This window comes from Vicugna pacos, chromosome 7, assembly GCF_048564905.1.
Source record: "Vicugna pacos chromosome 7, VicPac4, whole genome shotgun sequence".
In the NCBI taxonomy this organism is placed as follows: Eukaryota; Metazoa; Chordata; class Mammalia; order Artiodactyla; family Camelidae; genus Vicugna; species Vicugna pacos.
In genome coordinates this window covers 59538255-59561777 of record NC_132993.1, presented here as the reverse complement: position 1 = coordinate 59561777, position 23523 = coordinate 59538255, and the positions used below count along the sequence as shown (strand labels likewise).

The following is a 23523-nucleotide window of genomic DNA, read 5'->3' as shown; positions in this document are numbered from 1 at the left end:
TCAGTTTTATCTTGAGCCCACTTCCCTAGTTTTGACAGACATTATTCTTAGAACTGTGATCAAACCACTCTAGATTTTAATAACAAATAATACTTTATCAACTATTAATAGTATTAATGGCTCAGGAACTAATTACAGCAATTTAAAAATCATTAATATTTTCAAAACACAGGTTTTGAAGGGTCACCTTACAAATGTCAGTAAATACCTAAGCTTTGAAATACAAATGAAATTAAGGTTAAATCGTAACTTAAAAGAAGTACCTTATAAATATAAGACCAATGTGTGGTTTAAGGAAAGTACCGAACTTATGATCAGATGAATTCTAGCCTCAAACCATTTAACCTCTCTGAGTCTCAGTTAACATTAAAAAAAAAAAAAAGTAACTAATAGGAAATTTAGCTGTCTCTATAAAATGAAGTTCTGGAAAAACCATAAATAGTATGAGAAAATTAATGATTAGAGGCAAAAGATCAAGACTTCGGAACCAAACGATGATTAGATGAAAACATTTATTTTTTGAGCTGCAAAAACAAAAATAAACCCAAGCAGGTAATGAAATAAACATATATTTTTTAAGTGTCCCATCCTGGGTTCTCTGTTCTAGAATTTAGTAAACAGTTCAAGTTTGAGTTGCTTCAACACTTCTTCCGGATGTTATGAGGTCTCCATTTTATAACCATGTTTCTCTAGTTCAGCTCTATTAAAAAAAAAAAAAAAGAACATCAATAGACAGTCTTTACGATAAATTAAAGAAACAGATGGTTTTTAAGAAGTAACACAATTAATAAATAAGCTAAGCCTAAACACCAATTTAAAACACTACCAAATAGCTTTACTTTAAGTCCTTAAAAGGAATTCATATAAGGAAACTGGGTGTGAATCAACATAATGCTAATAAAATTTTGTTTTCTCATTAGTAAACTTATGTTTTATATTCCTTATTTTTCTGATAAATCGATTTATGGAAGAAATGTGAGGGATTTACTGTTATTTCCACATACTGTACAATTACTCTGTTCATAATAAATATTTGAACATAAATTTTAAGAATCATTAACCATAAGCCTATATGGCTAAGAACACAAGACACTGCTATCAAACTTTTAGAGATTTTATAATCCTAATATGTATTACTGTTATTTACACATAAAGAAAAAACAGATTGTTTTCCATACTGACATACATTGCCCTTATCAAAATAAAAATTATTAATCAAATTTAAGGGTGTGTGGGAATTATTCTGTATTAACTATATGTAAGCAAAATAAATATAATAAATAAGTTACTGAATATTAAACTTCACTTTCTTAACTTTATATGTGGATAAAAATCTCAAAAACTGGTATCAGTATAAATACAAATACTTTAAAACACTTTTTAAAATAATTTTAGGTTATTTCTTCAACCTGAAATTTCAGTCATGCTTTAAGAATGTCAACTGCAGTTGATGACCTGTCTTGTATAAAACATTTACACAAAAAGTTTAGCCTTACAATCAATTTCAGCTATTTAAATTACCATTCCAAATATCACCAGCAACTTATCTGGCCACAATTCAGACTTTATAAAAGTCACAACAAAATTATGTGAGGGCCAATCTAAAACAAAACATGGTATATATGTAAAGTATGATTAGTGTGCCTTACCTGCATCATTACATACAAGATAAAAAGATAACTGTTCTCAAGAATAATTTAGCTTAGACACTATCCTGTCCAATGTAAACACAATGCAAAAAATACACAGTAGGAATGATGTATATTTATTATTCATTTCCCCAAATGCCTTCACGTCCTAAAAATTTTTAGATATTTATAATACAAATACTGACCTAAAATCCATGAATAATATTAAGGCCAGAGATTATTCCTATGAATCATCTTTGTCTTCTGCTGAGGTGTAGAGGGCAGGATGGGCTGGTGGTAAAACACTAAATCAAGAGATCAGCACAAGCTTCTGACTCTACCCCTTCCTTTGCCAAATTTAACCAAAATGCTTCCTTTATCTCCTCAAACCCAGGAAACTGAAAATTACAATACTCGTCCTCTTCATGTTTCCTATTTAAAATGGAAATAATTTAAAAATTTTCTTACACAACAGCTGTCTGCTACTGTTAACAAAATCAATATAGATTATTCACTTTCTCTTCTTTTACAACAACAAAAAACACTCCAAAACTCGACCTAGGATTTAGATAATAAGTTACCATATCCATCAGGTTTGTGTATGTTTGCCTTTCTGACAGGAAGTGGTGACCAATTACATTTGTAAGTTGTTTACAAACACAAAGGAGATGATGTCAATCAGCTAAATTCTTAGAAAAGATAAAAGAGTTCTTTGCTAGCATTTATAAGAGGTAAGAAACCAAAAGGAAAATAAATCAAGGTCATTAAGTACAAAACAATACAAAAACACTATTATCATGAGCCTGTTGAATGGAAAAATCCAACAGACACGAAAAGGGGAAGAAATCCAGCACAACTAGATGATATCACAGGACACACACAGTGAATATATACTATTGGAAACAAAAACAGCAGCATTCCTTTTACAAAGGAACAAAAATAAGACTAACAGCCATTAGTAGGTTTCAGAACTCTTACTAATCAAGCAACTACCCTGCTGTATGATAGTGGCTATATTTGACATGGTAAATCAGGAACTATATTGGCTTCTTGGAATTTTTACGTAAAATGTAATGCAAAAAAGAAAAATCTCATAATCCTACCTATTTCTACTGATATATAGATATATGTTTCAGAAGCAGCAAAAACAGTGACTTTTAGTTACTTGGACACACTTCTTGGTTGCCTTCTTTCTATTTCTACTTGTTAAAGGTAAATTACAGAAAGAGAAACATGGAAAGTAGAAGGCTAAGTCCTTGCTAATAAGTCCATGCAGCTAAATAATAGGCAGACTGGAGTTGGAAATCAGGGAATCTGAGTGACTCTAGAAAATGAACTGCCTCTCCACAGTTAGATGGAATTAGGAAGCAACAATATCAGAAAACAGTAAAACATGTTCTTTACCATGGTTTATAACATCACATTAAGGGCCTCAATACATTTTATAAAAACTGAGAACATCTTCATAGGAGACTTTTTAATCAAGATAATCTTTAAAAGTAAAAATATAATCTAATCATCATCTGATACTGTGCTGTCCAATATAGCAGTCAGATGTGGCTACTTATAAAAATAAATTAAATTAAAAATTCAGTTCATCAGCTGGACTAGCCACATTTCACATGCTCAACAGCCACATGTGACTAGTGGCTTCTGTAATGGATAGTGTAGCTTACAGAACATTTCCATCACTACAATAAATTCTACTTGACAGCACTGGTGATGATATCAACACTCTTGTTTTAAAAAAAAACTCATGACACAGAGAAATAAAAAGAAAAATCTTATTTGGGAATAGAGTTATCAAGATTTATACACTTATGGAAATCCACAAAGGCAGAAACGCAATAGAGAACATAAGGGCACTGTGAAGGTGTATTATAAAAACAACATGCCACAAAGAATGTATGAATAATGCTCTATTTCCAAATTCGTAAAAAGGCAAGATGTAGTAGTGATAAGAAATCCAACTATCAATACATTTACTACTAAAAGTCCCCTGATAAAATCAAAGTATTCAATAATACCTTGATTTAATTGTTAAGAGAAAAGTGCTATTTTCTGAATAATAAAAGACAAACAAACAAACAAACAAAAAAACCCCAAAAAGCCCAACAAGCCACTTCGGAGAAATTTGACTCTTATGCATATAGCAAAGGAAGAAAACTCATCTCGCCTCAACTTTAAAAATTTCAAGAAGATAACAGAAAACAAAAAAACTGATATATGATTAAGAACACAGAATACAGATCAACAGAGTTGTAAGGCCTGAAAATAAGTATTCTAAACCATAATATGATTAAAATGAGAAAGAAAGGGGGGATGCATTAAAAAAAAGGTAGTTGGTTGCTTTGCTCTGATGTGGCAACATAAATAAATCAATAATACACACAAAAAGAAAATAACAAAAACTTACATGCATAGAATTAACGTAATCCCAGAATGAAATACATAAAAAAGAACAGATTTTTGAGAGCCATATATGGCTAATGAAGAATGAAAAGAGATAGACCCTTGAAGTAGATTTTAGAGAAAAATCAGGATTACTGTTCAACAGTTACTGTTACCATCTTGTCCATAAAACTGCTAAAGGAAAAACATCATTAAGACAAAATTGAAAACTAAGACAGGTAAGATAACTCTAAACTGCATTAAAGTAGCTTGAAGTCTCAAGGTTCCGAATAATTACATCTAAGGATACTGAAAGAAGAAAAACATACAGAAAAAAATTAGAGTCAGCAATTTTGAGAAATCATGGAGAACTGTAAAAGAACCAGAATAACAGCGAAAGGCAAATTGTACTATTTCCAAAAAAGAGAGGAAGCAGATGGGTAGAATTGTTACTAGTCTCCAGTAAAATACTAAAAAGTCTTTTTAGAATATAGGGTTTTTGAGCCCAATGCAGTGTACAACAAAAGCTATTATACCACTATTAAAAATAAATTTAAAAAATTAAGTATAAATTATCTCAGTACCTTTTAGAAAAATGTACTAGAGACTAGGAAATTAAAAGATTGCAACAGAATTTCTATATGATGATTTGAACAAAGCATGTGACAAGTCTACTTAAATATCTTTGTGGCCAAGACAGATATGTATGGGTTGAATCAAAGCAAAATTAGGGAGGAAAGAATTCTCTCTACAAATGGTACTGATATAACTGGATACCCACACGCAAAAAAATGAAGTTGGACCCCTATTTCACTCCATAGACAAAAATTAATTGAAAATGGGCTGAAGATCTAAATGAAAAGCTAAAATTCTGAAGCTGTTCGAAGAAAACATAGGGATAAATCTTCATTATCTTGAATTTGGCAAAGAAGTCTTAAAAAACAGACAAATCAGACTTTTCTTCAAAGAATACTATGAAGAAAGGGAAAAAATCCTAACAGAATGGGAGAAAGTATTTGTAAACAGTATGTCCGGTAAGGGCCTAGTACCCAGAATAAAAAACTCTTACAACTCAACAAAAAGATGAACTTTGAAAATGGTCAGAGGACTTGAATAGACATTCTCCAAAAAAGATAAATAAATAGACAACAAACACATGAAAAAAAAGCTCATCACTGTCATTAAAGAAATGAAAATCAAAACCACAGTGAGATACCAGTTCACACCCACTAGGATGGATTATAATTTTTTAAAAATAGGAAAAATAAAAAGTTTTGGTGAGGATGTGGAGAGATTAGAACCTTCACACATTGCTGACAGTAATGTAAAATTTTTCAGCTGTATAAAACAGTTTGGCAGTTCCTCAAAATATTAAACAAAATTACAGTATGACCCAGCAATTCCACTAAGCTCCCCCAAAACTGAAAACATATTCAAACAAAAAGGTGTACATGAATGTTCACTGCAACACTGTTCACAATAGCCAAAAACTGCAAACAATCCAAATGTCCATCATCCAATGAATAGATAAACTGTGGCATATCCTTACAATGAAATATTATTCAGCTATAAAAAGAACGAAATACTGACACATGCTATAACATAGATGAAATCTGAAAACATTACACTAAGTGAAAGAAGCTAGACAAACAACACAAGACCACTTATATGATACCACTTATATGAAATACCCAGAACAAGAAAATCCACAGAGACAGAAAGCCAATCCGTGGTTGTCAGGGGCTAGAGGAAGAGAGGATTGCTTAATGATGCTTAACGAATACGGTGTTTCCTTTTGAGATGCGGAAAATGTTTTGGAATTAAATAGAGATGATGGTCGCATGACAATGTGAATATACAAAATGCCATTAAACTGTACACTTTAAAATGGTTAATTTTATGTTATATAAATTTTACTTCAATCAATATCTTATTTTAGGTAGATCTGTACATGAATATGAAAAAGTGCACTCCCATTAACCCAATCTCCATTCCAGTTTGAGAATCACCAATATGGTGGGTCTGAGCACTCTATGATTCTAATTTCTGCCAAGTTATTCAGTACTGGTAGAAAATTAACACTGACAGAATTAAACCCACAAGGATAAAAAGTTAGTAAATATGCTTCCATTTAACTACTTTTGTCAAGAGACTAGGAAGAACAAAAGCTCTATGCAATTACACAAGTATTCATGTTTAGAATCAAAGGAGATGAAGGCAATATATCTTACTTTTCATAATTCAAAAACATATTTCAAAGGTTAATTATCTTTTAAAAGGTCAATTATCATATGTAAGTTACACATTCCATGCTCACAATTGATATTAAGCCTTATAAAAGTCTGGCTTAAAATTTACCGTAACTGATTGGAGAAGTCATCTTCTACATTGTCATCATCCCAATTATCCTCCCAGACATGTGCATCTTCATCTTCATCTAAACCAGCCCAGTCTAAAAATAGAAACAAATGTTGTCTTAATATTTCTCAGAATTTCCATAATTACAAAAACACCAGAAAGCTTGCTACTGAAGACTCTCTTGGTTCAAAACATCTAATACCATATCTATGAGAAACGGGAATCTTTCTCTTTAAATTTCAATTTACACTATCTTGTTTTCTCAACTCTTGATTTTGCAGATAATTTAAAATAGTAATTAATACAAAAAATTCTATTTGCCATGGAAGTTTATTATAACTCCAGGAGGATATTTACCTTTGCTTATTTTAACTTGGGCTAATTTTTATAATCTTTCAAAACACAGCACCTATAACACTAAAGCAAGTTGAGTAGCAGAAAGATACCAGCCTGGAATTTTAAAACTGCTAAAGAGAAAAAAAAATAACTTATACATGGATAATAAAAAGTAGACCAAATTCTTTAACATGACTGTAAAATTATTTTAGAGAATATTCTTATTCTTTAAGACATGCATGATGAAATATTTGAGTCAAAGGTCATTTTCTTGACAGTTTGCTTGTAAATGCTTCCCAAACATATGTATTATTTTATATCATATTTCTAGCATATATATGCTAGAAATAAAGTAAATATTAAAAAATGTTAACTGATGAAACACGGGTGTTTGCTGCTCTCTTTTTTTAAATTGAGGTATAATTGAAATGTTAGTTTCAGGTATACAGTATAATTCAGTATTGCATACATTGCAAAATCATCACCACAATAAGTCTAGTTAACATCCATTACCAACACAGTTACAAATTTTTTTTCTTGTGATGAGGACCTTTAAGATCTACTCTCTTAACAACTTTCAAAATGCAATAACGTATTACTAACTATAGTCATCATGCTGTATATTACATTCCCATGACTTACTTTTATAACTTCAAGTTTGTACCTTTTGACCCTTTCACTCATTACACTCCTCTTCTCAATCTGTCCTCTTTTTTAAACTTTCTATAGGGTTGAAAGTTTCAAAATTAAAATATGGGGAAAATAGTTAAACAAAAAATCATTTGGAAATCACCTCTGGAAGCCATCCCTATTCCCACTCTTCCTCCTTCCCTTCAGAGATTAGGTTCCCTTTTTTTGTGTGTATCTCTATCACAACATCTATATACCGCACAATCATAATTATCAGTTTATATGTCTCTATCCATTACTAGTATTTGAGCTCCTTAAGAGTTAAAAACTTTTTTATCTATCTTTGTATCCTTATGCTACAGACAATACCTAAGGGCATATACAAAATAAATTGTGAAAGATACAACAGAACTCTAAATCAGATTTTGTATATTTTTGCTTAATCCCCTCCCCTCCAAAAACAGTAATATGAGTTACACACTCTCTTCAATATGTCCTAGTAGCTTCACCTTGGTAGTTACTTATTAGAAACATGGCTAAGAACATTTCAACCTAAAAAAAATAAGAAGAAAGGTATGACTTAGGATTTTCTTATAAAGCACATAAAGATTTAGGCTATTCAACAATGATTCATATGGGTATTCTATTTGTTACATTATGTATCTAACAAAAAATTTTAAATGCCATATATGTCATTATGATTTAAGAATAGAAGAAATTACCTCCATTTAACTGGGCCCCCAAACCAGAAACTTGGGAGGCATTTTAGCTATTCCTCTCTCCTTCAACTATCACAATCAATCATTATGTTCATTTCAGCTCCCAAGTCTCTCCAGAGTTAGTCTCCCGCTCCCTATTCTTGCTGCTAATTTAGGATTATTCCTTTCATGGACCAGTACTATGGTCTCTTTCTCTGTCCCTTCCTCCTTAATCTTACATAGTTTATATCCATCTTTCATTGATGCCTAAAATGATCACCACCATTCCTGTAAAGTTACTATTCAAAACCTTCAGGTGGGAAGCACATTTCATTAAATTTGCAACTCTAATGTCTATGGCTGAGTGCTGGGCACATAGAAGGCACTCAATAAAATGGGTAAACGGAACTATTTTTCTCAAGTTCCCTTCTTCTGAGTGATCAATCTGAAGAAAACAGACTGTGTGTGGTTTCAGTGAAGCCAAGAGTATATATTTTAAGGTAGAAGAGAACAACAATACCACGTATTATAAGAATACTTTTGAGAACTGTGATCATCTCATTGAATGCTCCCTGAAAAGAAATCACATAGGAAATTTCTTTAAGACCTCAGTGCCTGAAAATATAAAGATTTCTCTTAGGCAGTTTATTCCACGTTGCCAGGAAGCTCAGTCAAATATATACTCAACTTTGTATAGGGTAGTGAATGTATATTCATTAATAGAACTTTAATAAATAAAATACTGATTTTTATTTGCATAAATGTTCTTACATCTCTTAGTAATACTATTATCCTCAAAAAGGAAATATTGTAATGATCTAAATTCAAATCCTACACTATTTTCTTAAGTCCTTAATAATACTAAGAATTAATTACATCTCAAAATTAAGTTGACTGGGCTAGAGGTATCTTTACATGTTTTCCTTTTTAAAGAAGTAACTTGAAGCTCAAAATGAAAATTTTTATTCTGTTTGTGAATCCATCTATATTTTATAATAAGAATAGATTAAGTAGTTAAAGAAAAGGAAAACATTCAGAACTTCCCTCAATCTATGGAAGAGTGATCAGAAAGATAATGTAACCAAATTTTTACAAGTAATATATCTACTCCCAAAGCTAAAGATAAACTGAAAGAATAACATTTCTGCACTTTTATAGACTAGCAAAGTGACTTATGAGTTAATCAGTAGGTATAAGGATAAAAGAGTACTATTACTCTCATATTGCTATTGCAATCAACAATAAACTGTTTAATATGTACACTATTATACATAAACTTTCATTTTGTTTTTCTAAGAACAGAGAAATCTCAGAAGAAAGAGAGCTATTTTAAGGCAAAAATAAAGGGGGCAGAAATTGCAGTATTAAGTATACAAGAGAGGAACATTTAAAAAAGATGGTATGGGGTGTAGTTAAGATCAAATTTTAAATTGAAAAGGAGCTCAAACAGTAGATACATTTCTCTAATACTAAATCACCAAAAATCAACTATATGATTTCAATTTCTTAAATTAAAATTCAATAAAGCACTTCAAATGATAGAAATTCAGATTTTTGTATGTTGAATTATAATGAAACAACTAAATCAATTATTCTTTTTACAGCAAGTAAATAATGACTATAATGCTATTCCTCCACATTCCCTCCAGCCTTACTATAACCTACAACTCTGAGCCATCTAATAATATTAATGGACAGTGTAGGATTTTTTTGTTCTTTGTTATGCCTTAATGACACTAAGGCCTTCCAGTATAAAAAATTCACATAAAACTATTTCATTAAATTGCAACGCAACAAACTTTGGCTTTATACTTCAAGTTTTTAATAAAATGGCTAAGACTGAAGATGATTTAAAATTACAGGATTTTGGAGATAGAGAAAGCTTTAGAGGAAATTGTACATCACATCTCTGTTTGTTTAAAAAACCACCACCATTACCACCACTAAAAAACAGAGAAAGTGAAGACCATTACACAAGAAAATATTTATTAATTTTTTTCTACCATTATTTCATGACTTCAAATCCTAGACTTCAAATATATTTGGGTTGAACCTAGAAATAGGAATTGTCAAACTATCTGTTCTATTGATATTTTAAGGAATCTTTATAAACATATCTAATGGAGTTTAATGTTCCACAAGATAATTTGAATACATTAAGACTGAACAAATATGTACTCGAGTAAAGGAGGTGACATAAATCAAATCACAACTGAACTTTAAGGTTCTAAGACACCATGCCTCACATGAGCCTGAACCACTTTTAACTGATCAGCTTCCTCAATTGTTAAGGAAATGATACTGTGTCAAAAGATTCAAGTTAAAAAAAGTAACAAGAATATTTATTTCACATTTCTCTGCTAACTCTGTAAACCTACCCTTTCCAGAATGATAAAAATACAGGGCCCACAGGAACTTTTACTCCAATTACGACTTGATTCAAAATGTTGATTTCAATATTGTTATTACTTCATGTCACTCAAATATCTTTAGGTTGGCTTTCTTTTAACTTTTAGAGACTATTAAAAAAAAAAAACTTGTTAATTTGTACCCAACTGCCTCAGAGAATCTTGAACAAGAAACAATGAATTCAATAACTTATTTTGTAGGTATTCCAATCCTTAATTCTATGAAGATTTGAAAAAAAAATCAGAATTTGTAACATAAATGGGAAATAGTTGTTTGAACAATGTCTTTTTAAAATTTTAAGACTGGTACAATTTTTAGTTTATCAAGTTGAATTCTGACCCCTTAGCATAATGATAAAACATGTCTCCCTCCTTTAGTAATCATCTCATGTTACTTTAATGGCAAGGAAAGGAAAAGGAAGAAAGTAGAAATTAAGTCCCAAGAAAAAGATACTGGCTTATGAATGGAAATCAGTATTGTAAGCAAGATTTGAGGTAGAACACACACAAAAAGATTTTAGATAATAGCTCTATATTTCTTTGGTATCATTATACAGTACTTCATAATTATGACACTATTGAGTATACAAAGATATAAAAATGGAAAAGCTGGTTAAATTCTTCATTAATCATCATATACTCTTCAACATTAATGTCTTATCCTAAGAGTAAGATGCAAGGATGCCTATATGTCATGCTATCCTTCCAATTATCATAGATGAAGAATCCAAACAATAAATAACTTTTTGAATTATAATTTATTAAGTATTTTAAATTATGTAATAAGAGCATCATTAAGAAACTTAGTGTTCACACTGACAACTCAGAATCTATAACCTACTTTAGGTGGAAACTATAAAGATTTTCTTTAGGAATGTACTGAACTATATCACATAAAAAGTTTAAGTGATAGGGTATAACACCCCCAAATTTATTTCCAATACTTAAAAGTCCTCTAAATTGTACATGTTACAATATATATAAACTACAATATACATAAACTCAACTAAGTGAATGTGTAACATAAAAAACATGTGACTGTTATAATCTCTGGGATACGGCTGATTTCTCCTGCAATACATCTCTGAATTGTGTTTTAATTTTCAATTATAACACTCCACTGATAACCAAGCAATTTTATTTAATTGCTTAGTTTTTAAAGTCTTAAACTCAGAAATAGCCTTTTTAAAAAGGACAAAATAATAAAATCAAACAAGGATACCTGATTTATGTCTTATGTCTTCCTTCAAGACTTAGATAACTATAAAGTACACACTATACTTTATTCTCAGCATTAAATGCATTGCCAGGATTGTGAGTAATCATTTAAATAACCACAGACGTGTTTACTTCAGTGTGCAGTCCTCCAGATGTGTACTGATTAAAAAAATTACCATATTTTAAGGAGTCAGAATTGGAAATAACCAATAACAGATGCCCAACACACTAAAGTTTCTAGAATTCTAAATAATTTAAGACTTTGCCGCCAAATTTGGCTTTGTTCACATTTGTCAGGGTGAACTACATCTGTGACTAGCTTTAAATTTCAAAGATCTGACTTATCAAACTTCCCACTTAAATCATCTAAGTATCACCTTGACATTTAAGTGTGAAAAAGGGTTTTCTCTCAATATTTTTATAATTACTTACTCTCCCCATACTCCAACATACATTCTGACATTTCTTAAAAGTATGAAGTATACATACCACTTGGCAGAAAATTAAAGAGGAAATTCCATTTATACCAAATAGGACTGCAAATGTTCTTTTCTATAGCGATTTTCAGGAGCATCAAACTCTCATTCATTCCTTAGTAATAAAGCTACTCTGAATGTAAACAAACTAATTTCCAAGAAAGTTTCTTCCAATAAAAAATGTGCATGTATACACAGAACTTTACATGAAGAAAAACATACATACATAAAAGAAACAAAGGAAAGTTCAAAAAAGTTCTAAATTGTACAGTCACCACCATAAAGTGAGTGTAAAAGAAAACAGCAATAGCTGCAAACAGCATCATTATACTCATGAATATGATAATGAAGCCACACTAAATCTAGTCACTCAGATAAATTTACATGTGTTCCTGCTTAAGCTGTATAAGAGATTACAATTTTTTATAAAATTTCATTCCTATAGGTTATCAGTATACAAATCATCTATATACCCCAGAAATCTAATGTCTACTCAGTGGCCAAAAAATCACTACTGTACTAGATTGTCTCCAACAAGGACCAAAAATGTCAGTGGGGAACTTCAGAGTAAATAACCAAAAGCAAGTCATAAATGATGTTGCTACCAGACTACTGGTGACCTTTCAGTTGTTTGCAATCAAGAGTCTGACACAGAGGCCCAAAATACCTTGCATAACCATTTGTAATTTTTCTTCATTTAAAAGGACGTTCAAACACAATTCTTTTCATCAATAATTAAAAATATCTAGCTAGCTAGTTAGTAGAATGATTCCACTACAAAGTCATGCTGACTTTGTTTCTCTTTGTTGATTAGTGCTTTTCTTTCTAATTCTATAAAATTTCCCAAAGCCATTAATTACTCTCAGCTTTTCCAAGCCCTCATGCTCTACACTCAACTTGATTCTCTCATTCTGATCCTCCATATTACTGAGTCAAAGGTATCCAATGTAAACTCCACCATCAGTCTTTCATTACTCATGCAAGTGCAAAAATCACAACCCCTGACTTCTTCTTATTTCCAACACTCCATATCAAACTAGTTGCCAAAGCCTCCTTGTAATTCTTGCATCACTTTCTTCACTTCTTCCCTAATACCAACCTCTTTCAGTTCCTTAGTCCTCACCTAAGCTATTGCAACAATTAGTTAATTAGCTTCCCTGACTGGCTTTCTATCCTCTCAAATTAATTCTGCCAGACTAATTTTTCCTAAACTGTCTACTGCCTAAGAGAAACTCACTTTTATGAACTGCACTGACAGTATAGATGATTATCTCAAAATAATCTTTAAGGCGCTCCCAATGGACTCAGGGCTTTAGGAGTTAGTTCCACTGAATCAGACGTTTTTAGTATTCATGTAACCCCATTCCTGAATAACTAGTTGTGATTCTTGAGGACACATCCCATATTGCACATAGGTACAGAAGATTTTGACCTAGCTACAGTAAGTTACAAAACTCAAAATACTGCTTTGAAGATGGCATTTCTGGGAATAAGCATGGGGCTCCATGAGTCTCCTTATGTCCCTGCCAGTCCCTCTTCCACCTGGTGACAAGCCATGGACATGTCCTGGCATGTATGCGATACAGCAAGACCAACACAAGAGCAGTACTGAATAGTTCATTAGATCTGAAATTACATTGCTATATAATATATATAATTTATCTTCCTGCAATTTTGAAGTATAAAGTAGTACACTTATCTGTAAGCTTATATATTTGTTTCACCCTTTGTAATATTTAAGAAATGCTCATTCTTTACAAGAAAAAAGTATTAAATATCAAAAAAATGCTCTGTGATATTTAATTCCTTTTTTTTTTTGAAATTTGTAATGTGTTGCTCCTACACAAGCTTTCTGGAAGTACCCATAACTAGCGGGACACGTGTAAATTCCCGAAGATCCATCCTGGAATTCTGTGCCCCACAGTGTATGGCCAGAGCATTTACAGAGCATGACTTTCATACACGTAGGACAGCAATGTGTATATTTATATTTAAGGTGTGTTTACTGTTACAATTCCATTATTTATTTCATTTACAGTTATAAAAACCACTTCTGGATACAAGTTTCTAGTTGCCAGTGACAGTCTGAAAATAATAAGCATATTAAAATAAAGCATATCAAACAAAAAGAGTCCCAACTTCTCATTCACCTAAGGATAAAGTCCAAATTGGTCATTTGGCTTAAAGCTTTCCACGATTAGGCCCCAAGCTACCTATACTTGCAACCACTATTTCCACCAAATAAAATAGCCAAATAAAACACACATACACACTGAGTTTCCAATTCTAAGCATCTATTCTTCTTCCCTTCTTCTGGAAACCTCTTTCCTACATTTCTACCTTTTGAAAATTCTGTTCAAATGTTGCTGTCTCACATGGTACACAACTGGAAATAATTTCCCCTTCTTTTCAACTGCTGTTTTACTTTACTATCAGGTATTTAATTCCTACACCCCACCCACCCCACCACCACCAGAAGGAAACCAAGCGAAATCTTACCCAGAAACCCAACAGATAGACAGTCAAAAGCAAAGTTGCTCTGGTTTAACTGCGGTGGAGCAGTAAGGACTCACAGTCCCACCTCCCAGGATAAATACCTCCAAAATACTAAAAAGCTCAAGGCTGGTATGAAAACTATTGATTCATATCTTTGTTGACATTTATATCACTAAGTTCAAAGACAGTAACTACCTAATGAGTCAAATTTGCCTCAATACAGCCTCTAGCTAACTGTGTCCCTGGTAAATTATCTTGCTAAGCCCCAAGTATAAGATCATCATAAGGATACTATGAGGATTCAATGAGACTATGTATCTAAAGCACTCAGTGCTGATAAATGGCAGCTAGAATCATTTTCACTCTGCACCTTTTAGTGCCAGATTTATAGGAAGCATTCAACAAATACATATTGAATGAATAAATCATTTCTTACATGCTAATCACTGCAAGGTAACTTAAGGGGTGAGGGAAGGTAAAGAGAAACAGGTTCCAGAGTAAAGACAATACCATTTCTACCAAGCATTACATCAACAACAGAACACAAAACTAGAAAAAAAAGGTATTCGGTGAATTTTTAACACTTCAGAGAAAGGGTGTAAGTAGAGTTTTTGAAACTTACCTACCCCTCATTGTTTTCACTGTTCATCACATCTTTCAATGAGTTATGTTTAAAACATTATGTAGTAACATTGAACATTATTTAAGTCATAATTGCCTAACCACTTCATTTCATTCGGTCAGTTAAATAGCTTATCAAATCGTTGTTCAAAGAAGTTTTTACTGTTTTAGTAGCCTGAGTCACACTCTCACTAGCTCCTCTCAAGTCCTAGAATCTTGATTTGGGGTTTTTCATCCATTGTATTTCTTTATGCCTCTTGAACATTTATATATATCCTTAAACAATGCATGCTATTGTTTTATGTACCTTCATATTTTATATGATTAACCACACTATTTTTAAAAGTACTTTTGGAAAAACTTTTGACAATATTCTTTAACTTAGAAGTTTTGGGGGGAGGAGGGTATAGCTCAGTGGTAGAGTGTGTGCTTAGCATGCACAAGGTCCTGGGTTCAATCTCCAATATCTCCACTAAACATAGTAACTTAATAAACCAAATACCCCCCCACCAATTTTTTTTAATTTAAAAAAAAGAAGTTTTTAATACTAAAAAATAATCAAATAACCAACAAGCCCAACAAGCTTAATTTTGGATACACCTAAAATTACAAAAATATTTGTCCAAAATCATTCAAATTCTAAATAAATATCAAACATCAAGGAAAATCCAAATCCTTAAGTAGTTAAAGGGGAAGAAAAGAAAGGGGACTAATGCCTATTGAACACCAGTTTTGCGCCAAACTCTATGCTATGCACTTTACATGTATCATTGTCATGGACTGAATGTTTGGGTCCCCCCGACCCTGAAATTCCTACGTGGAAGCCCTAATTGCCCAATACGCTGGTGTTCGGGGATGGAGCCTTTAGAAGGTAATTAGGCTGTATTAAGTCATAAGGGTGGATAGGAAGAGACTCTACCAGACAGCTCCCTTTGCTCTCTCCACCTTGTGAGGACATAGCAAAAAGGCGACAGTCTATAAAGCCAGAAACAGAACCTTCACCAGGTACTGAATAGACTAACATCTTGACCTTGAACTTCCTAGGGTCCAGAACTGTGAGAAAATAAATTTCTATAGTTTAAGCCACTCAGTCTATTTTGTTAAGGCAGCTCAAGCAGACTAATCCAATCATATATTCTTACATGACACTAATTGTTATCCACGAATTACAAGAAACTGAGGATTAAAAAGGTAACAATTCAAGTCAAAACATAATGGTCAATCTCATTCAAAGAAATCAATCCAAATCAAAATGATGCAATTCCATTTTTCATCCCTTAGGTTTGCAATGACTAAAATTTTTACTATGGAATGTAGGCAACCTTATGAGGGAAAGGTTAACTGTAAATGGAAATGTTAATTGTTGTAAACCTTGTAAAAGGTTTTAGAATATATGTCAAAATTCAAAATGCATGGTCCTGAATGAGTTGTCAAGAGTCCAAGCAGAACCAGGGCATTCCTGTGGAGGAGCAGTGTTGTGTGGTTGGTGTGTCAGAGCTAGACAGGGTGAAGAAGCCATCCAATGCTGGAGTAAGGAGGGGATACAGTGGCCTGGCATAAAATGTTGAAGCCCAAGTGGGATAAGGAGGGGATCTGTACGTGAAGAGGGCAACAAAGATTGGTTAGGGAGGAGGATGACCAAACAAACAATATATTTAAGATAATGGAGGCCAAGTTTTTCACTGTTGAGGAAGAAAGTTAAAAATGTGGAAAGGGAAAAAACTAGAATGAATCCCGTGGTATTGAACTGTAAATTAGAGTTATCTGCGTGAACTCATGATTTTATACAACCACATACATAAATAGATATAAAAGTGTATATATGTATACACACATTTGTATATATATTCCTTCCACTGAGAGGGTGCCAAAAGCAATTAGCACAACTGGAGTTAAGATCTTGCCTTCCAAATATCATTCTCCATCAAAAGGAATCTGCCATGAAGAAATGGCTGATTCAGGAGTGGAACAGGAAAGGTGTAAGATTAGCTTGCAATACCTTCTTGTGCCAGAAAACCAGTAAACATGCACAAAGAATGATGGTGACATGTCAAAAGATCACAGAAGACAGCTTGACGAGATTCCCCATGTCCAAATTTGGGACAATCTGAAGATCAAAATATATAGTAGCAATAAATTAAAACCCACTGAATTGGAATCTACAGTCTGTATGATATAAATAAGCAAATGAATAAAATGAAAGTTTGATGATGAATGGAATACTATATTTACATAGTTTCAAAGCCCCTCCTAATAAAATATCCATTAATTACCAAGGAAAAATTAGTAAACTAACAATGGAAAAGTCTCACAGACACCACCTTAAGTTAATATCATCAGCAATAGAACAAATGAGAATCATGTACCACCTGATAGGATGCAATGGGAACACAGTAGCACCACAAAAATATTCCTGCCAAGGTGCAGAACCTGAATCTAATCATGTAGCAACATGAGACAAATCAAAGTTGATAAACATTCTATAACTGGCCTGTAATCTTCAAATGTGTCAAAACCACAAAAGTCAAAGCCAATCAGAGATCTGCTCTAGACTGAAGAAGACTAACAAGGTATGATAACTGAATATAATCCATGATTCTTAGTCAAGACATTATTGAGACAATTGGGAAAACCTGAAACGGGTCTGTGGATTAGATGACAGTAGCATGTCCATGCGTTAATTCTCAATTTTGATGATTGTACTAAGGTTATGCCTTTGTAGAAAATATACATTAAAATACACAGGGGTGATAATGAACATCAGGCTGGCATCTTAGTCTCAAATGGCTCTGGGTAAAAAAGTTGTCCATACTGTATTTTCAATTATTATATAAGTTTGCAATTATTTCAAAATAAAAATTGTATTAAAAAATTTAAATGAACCTGCCAATTTGACCTGCAATTTCCTCAGTTTATCTTAAATAAGCACAAAAACTAAGATGTAAGAATATTCACTGCAGCATATTCTATACCAGAAAAAATCAAAACACAAAAACAAGCAAAAAAAACCTAAAACCACCTAGATATCTATAGATGTTTATAGACTATTTAATATGCATTCAATGGGCAAGTCGTACACAACTATTAAAAAGCATGAGGTAGATGTTTATATTAAATGTGAACACGTTTAAGATGTATAATGTAAAAATCAAGTATGACTATAGTATATAAAATATGGCCCTTTGCGTGTATTTAGAGGATATACACACACACACAAAATTTCTGGAATGGTAATTTAAAAAATGTTTACCAGTGGTTACCATTAGAAGAAGGGAAGTTTTGGGGGGAAAGGTGGGGAAAAACAGTGCTTTTACTTTTTATTTATATCTTTTAATAGGTTTAAACTTTAAACAAGCAATTAACTTGTACAACTGTTCTATATATTATACTGCAAAAATATTTTAAAGAATTTAAGTAACTAGTACAAGTTGACAAGTTAAAAGTTGATGATTGGTGGATTTTGAACCTAGGTCTGATTCTAGATTCATCATGCTTATTCCATCTCGGGGTACAAAAACTTTCTTCTTGTATATGATCAACCATGAGGTACTTTGTCATTCGTTGTATTTATCTATTTTTTAAAAAAATTTAAGTAACATTAACTCTCTGTTTCTTGCTACCACCATGCAACTAATTTAAACATATGATGTTGTTACTTACATGTCCACTATACTACATTTAATAACTGAAAATACTTGAGCCCCTTCTGGCAGTAGGTAAACTGACAAGTGCAGTATTTGACATAGTCAGTACTAGCTGTATCTACTTTCTACATTTAAGACTCTGAGGAACCCTTCTGTTGAGGGCTTAGTCCAGTTGGTATTTGATACTTATGTAAATATTTCTCAGTGGCATTTTTCATAGGGCAATTTTTCCTTGAGCAGGACTGGCCTATGCATAGCACACATTTAAACTCCTTGGCCTTTACCCACTAAATGCTAGTATTTATTTTATTTTGTCACTTGTCAAGTGAATGTGCTATCCAAAAATATTTCCCTGTTTAAGAACCACTATAAGATGTTCTACTTTGTTAGGCTCAGGTGAGAGTGCCACAGTTATTCCAGAATACTGGCAGCATTAGGGAACCACCAGCAGCTTCAGATAATATAGCAGTCCCACTAACTAAAGAAAAGTTACAGAATAGTATATACATTAAAACAAAAAACAACAAAACAAAACAGAACTCTCAATTCTGGCACAGAAAGAAGAGAATAGAAGAATTTAAAGGCTCATTTGTTCTTCCCATTTTTACTCATCTACTTCTAATTGTAAGAGAAGGGAGATTAATGAAAATATTTTACTATCCTTTCAATATGTGTCTGATATGAAAAATTCAAGTTTAAATAAATTATAGAGTATCTCAGTTTTAGACTCCACTCTACTACCTAGCTGTATGATCTTGACAAGTCTTATTTTCTCTAGACTTCAGGTTGCTTTCCAGTTCTAATACTTTAACCATGCCAGCCTCCAAAATTCTATTATAATCAATTGTTTCCAGAAGGTTGAATGTTTTCCTAATAAAGCCTATTCTCAGTCAGTTTAAATAGTCAAGAAGTTACAGAATTCACAAAGATGCTAAACATGATTTTTAACAGTTCCCACTTAGTGACCAGATTACAGACACACTCACCAATTATAATTGTGAGGAAATGCCAATGTAACAGATTCAGTCTAATAAAAAAGGAGCATTTGTTCCCTTGCACCTTCAGAGAAATCATCCCATGTTTCACCTCACACTGAAGAAGAGCTATTCAGAAGAAACAACGAAGCTTCAGTGAAAACACATCACCTTAGTTTCCTTTTTAAAACAGAAATTCCCCTTCCTTAGACTGAACTGACATCCTACCAAACAAATTTTTATCCAGGATAAGTTGTAGCAACAACACTAATAAAAGATCAACAATCCTTTAGTCAAACCAGAGATACATAATTTCAGTAATGGTTTTCATGTAGCAGGCTTTTATGTGCAAGCTACCCTAGACATTGGACATTATTCACTTTCTGTGAAATATGTAATCCTATAGATTGACTAGATGATTACAGGCAATTTAAAATTGTATCTGTTAATAAGTTTGTCCATGGCATATTTCCCATAAAGACAATCACAAGAAAAAGAATTTCCAAAGGCAAAGAACTTGGAAAGTAATTCAGGGCGTTAATAACTGAACTGAAAGCTTAAACACTCAAAGATTCAAAACAGGCAGTTTTAAAGTATTGCTACTCCAACTTTAATGTGCATATAAATCTTTTAGGAATCTTGGTAAAGTCCAGACTGACTCAGTAAGTCTAAGCTGAGATGTTGCTTTTCTAACAAGCTCCCAAGTAATGCCAAAACTACTGGTTCACACATCACACTTTGAAATGAAGTTACACCCAGACAAAAAAAAAAAAAAAAGGAAAATGAAAGAAATGTAGTTTCAAAAGACAAATGATTTTTCTGGTGATATTTTTTTCCAAGTAGTTTTTCTTCTAGTTTTGCTATTTATCAAAGCAGTTTTTATTATATTGGTTGGTTTTACATAGTGGCCTAATTTTGTATCCAGCAAATCTTATTATTTCAAATTAACACAAAAGGAAAACCTGTCTGAATTATAAATCAGAGAAGAAATATACAAAAATCTGAACAAAACAAAGGGATTTAAAATATTCCTCATTCCAAATGAAAGTTTCCTGGATGAATTAGATTATATAATTGAAACCTGAAGACAAATTTTCTGTAAGGTGACTAATAAATGGTGGCTTATGTTAAAAAAAAAAAAACCAGTCTGTTGTTAGAGGCCTTTGTCTTCAGAAAAAAAGTATTCTTTGCTTTTTTATTTTAATGAGTTTTTTTAACTATATGACTACCAACATTTTGAACAAATTGATGCTCTTAACAAACTTAGAACAAGAACAAACTACATATTCTACAAAAGCTGATGAAATGAAAATTGCTGAAAAGTCATGTGTATCATCAGGTACACAGTTATCTTTATATTCTTTTTAAGCAGTCAATTCTCAACTACATATTTTAAACACAGGTTCACTGATTCAACAAGCATTAACTGACCACCTACCATGTGCCAGTCCCTTTGCTAAATGTTTGAGATTTGGGTTGAAATTGGCTTGGGTTGGGGACTGGGAAAGACCTTTCACAACCTGGTTTTATCACTTAATTGCAAGTTTTTTAAATCTCTGAGCCTCAGTTTCCTCAGAGTTGTGATAATTAGATTGTATAATATAAACAAAGTACCTAACATTATACCTTGTATATGACAAACAATGAATAAATGCGAACTATCTCAAGTATCAAGTTTGAGTTAGAAGTGGATCCTGATCTCAATAAGCCAGTGTTCTACTACATAGCTCAATGCTGGAGGATTATGAACCATCCTGAAAGTGAGATAAAGAAAACAGGTTTGGCCAGATAAATCCACTACCAAAACGAAAAAACAAACAATCCCCACAATACATAATGAATCCCAAACTGAACATAAATGTGCTTTGGGTTAGTTTGAGTTTGTGTAGTACGCACTCTAATGTCTTCCACAAAACAGAGTACACTAAGAACAAATGTTACAACTATGGTTTTATGCACAGTGGGATCATGATGGGGTACAACTTGGACAATTTTAGTGAAGCAATAATTGCTTCATGTAACACATTTGTACACCATTAACCACAATGCTCTTCCCACCGCCTTCGGAAAGGCTACCCAATAGTAACCTCCTTTTTTTACGAGGTAAATATTTATCCTATGCATAACAATTAACCAATAAAACAATTAATTGTGAAAACCTAATTGGCAACAACGACCTAACAGAAACAGTACTGCTGAAGAGTTTAAGAGCTCTAGTGTCAACTGGGCCCGGTGTCCAACATTTCTAGCCAGTTATGTGACACTGGGCAAGTTTCTTAACTGTTTCAAGCTTCGGCTTCTTTATCTGAAAAATGGTAATACCGGTACCCACTTACAGATCTGTGAAAATGAATTAATACAAGCAAAGCACTTTGGCAAGCAACCACCCAATTAATCTTAGCTATTTGTTGTTAACTACAATAAGAAAACTAAAGTTCCTCTAAGTAAGCACGAAGCTAATAAAAATGTAGACGTTTTAGGGTCTTACTATAAACTCTTAAATTACGGTAGTTTGAAGTGAAGTGACCAAAAATGAGTGAGAAACAAGAGGAAGACAATAACGTGAATTAAGCAGCAACGCCTGGTCCTCCCATCCTACTTAACGGGATTCATATGCAAAGTCCTAAAAATAAGCTGCACTGGCCTACCTAGGAAGAACAATTTAATGCTGGAAGGTTTAAAGGCAACGGAAGGCTACTAACTCCAAAAAATAAAGAAAGAAAAAACAAAGGGAAAACAGATTATGTAGACACGAAAGAGGTGGCGGGTAGCCCCGCTGAAGAGTAAAAGGACCAACCAACCCGCGTTCTGGCCTAGGGACCCAGGGTCACCGTGGCTCCTCCCAGTGAGGAAGCAGAAGGCATTCAGCCTCACCGGCAATGTGGGTCCCACCGTGACACTCGGACCCGAAGCCGGCCATGGGGGTCGCGCGCGAGAAGCCTCGAGAGTCAGCCGCGGGGGTCCAGACCTCCCGCGGGCGCCTCCCGACCCGGCCCGTGCGCCTGCGCCGCCTCCACTCAGAGGCCTGAGTCACCGTCCGCGCGGCCGAAAGGCCGTAGCCCAGCCGGTTACCTTCCGCAGGGAACTCCTCGAACTCGTCGTCCTCCTCCAGGAGACCCAAGTCTACCGGCTGCTTTTTCTCTGACATTGCGACCCTCCGCGCCCAAAACCTCTCAGGCCAGTAGGAGAGTCGGAACCCCTCACTCTCCCTTCCCCACAGCCGCGACCGCCGTTGCCGCCTCTGAGGCCGGTCGTACCATAGAGACGCGGGAGAAGAGTAACCAGAACGGCGCGAGGAATGCTGGGATACTGGAGGTCCGCCCAGCGCTTCCTGCGGGTTTAACCGTCCTTCAGAGTTAGAAAGATGGATTAATTTGTGTTTTTGCCGTCTTGTCCGGACTCTCTGAATTGACAAGAGTTCAGGGTAGGTTTCTCTGACTGGAAAAAACTCATAGTGTGTGGAGAAAATAAACACCTTTACCCAGTTTAGGCTGAGGAATGAAATGTCGGCTAAAATGCATTAAAGGCTTGCCAAGTGCCAGGCCCTGAACATAAATTAGCTCCGTCCTTAAACCAATTCACTATGTATGGTATTAAATGTCTCTACGTCACAGAAAATTCAGGTTCAGAAAGAAAAGCCAACGT

General features: G+C 33.5%; 2 protein-coding genes across 6 annotated transcripts in view; one reads left to right on the top strand and one right to left on the bottom strand.

The window, feature by feature from the left end:
• Positions 1-493: 493 nt before the first annotated feature.
• On the bottom strand, positions 494-23268 carry SEM1 (SEM1 26S proteasome subunit). Of its 4 annotated transcripts, none has more exons than XM_072964949.1 (4): positions 22951-23268; positions 6378-6471; positions 1835-1933; positions 494-700 (listed from the first exon to the last, which is right to left on the bottom strand). In XM_072964949.1, the coding sequence occupies exons 1-3, from the start codon at positions 23024-23026 to the stop codon at positions 1873-1875; spliced, it is 231 nt and encodes a 76-aa protein (XP_072821050.1). In that variant the 5' UTR covers positions 23027-23268; the 3' UTR covers positions 494-700; positions 1835-1872. The 4 variants fall into 4 exon arrangements, with proteins under 4 accessions (XP_072821050.1, XP_072821051.1, XP_015097517.1 ...); XM_072964950.1 differs by having other exon boundaries at positions 1835-1919; XM_015242031.3 differs by lacking the exon at positions 1835-1933.
• The window catches only part of DLX6 (distal-less homeobox 6), a 264603-nt gene continuing 264159 nt past the window's right edge, over positions 23080-23523 (top strand). For both annotated transcript variants that reach the window (XM_072964947.1, XM_072964946.1), the window contains exon 1: positions 23080-23302. The gene's annotated coding sequence lies outside the window, so the exon portion shown is untranslated. The remainder of the gene's footprint in view (positions 23303-23523) is intronic.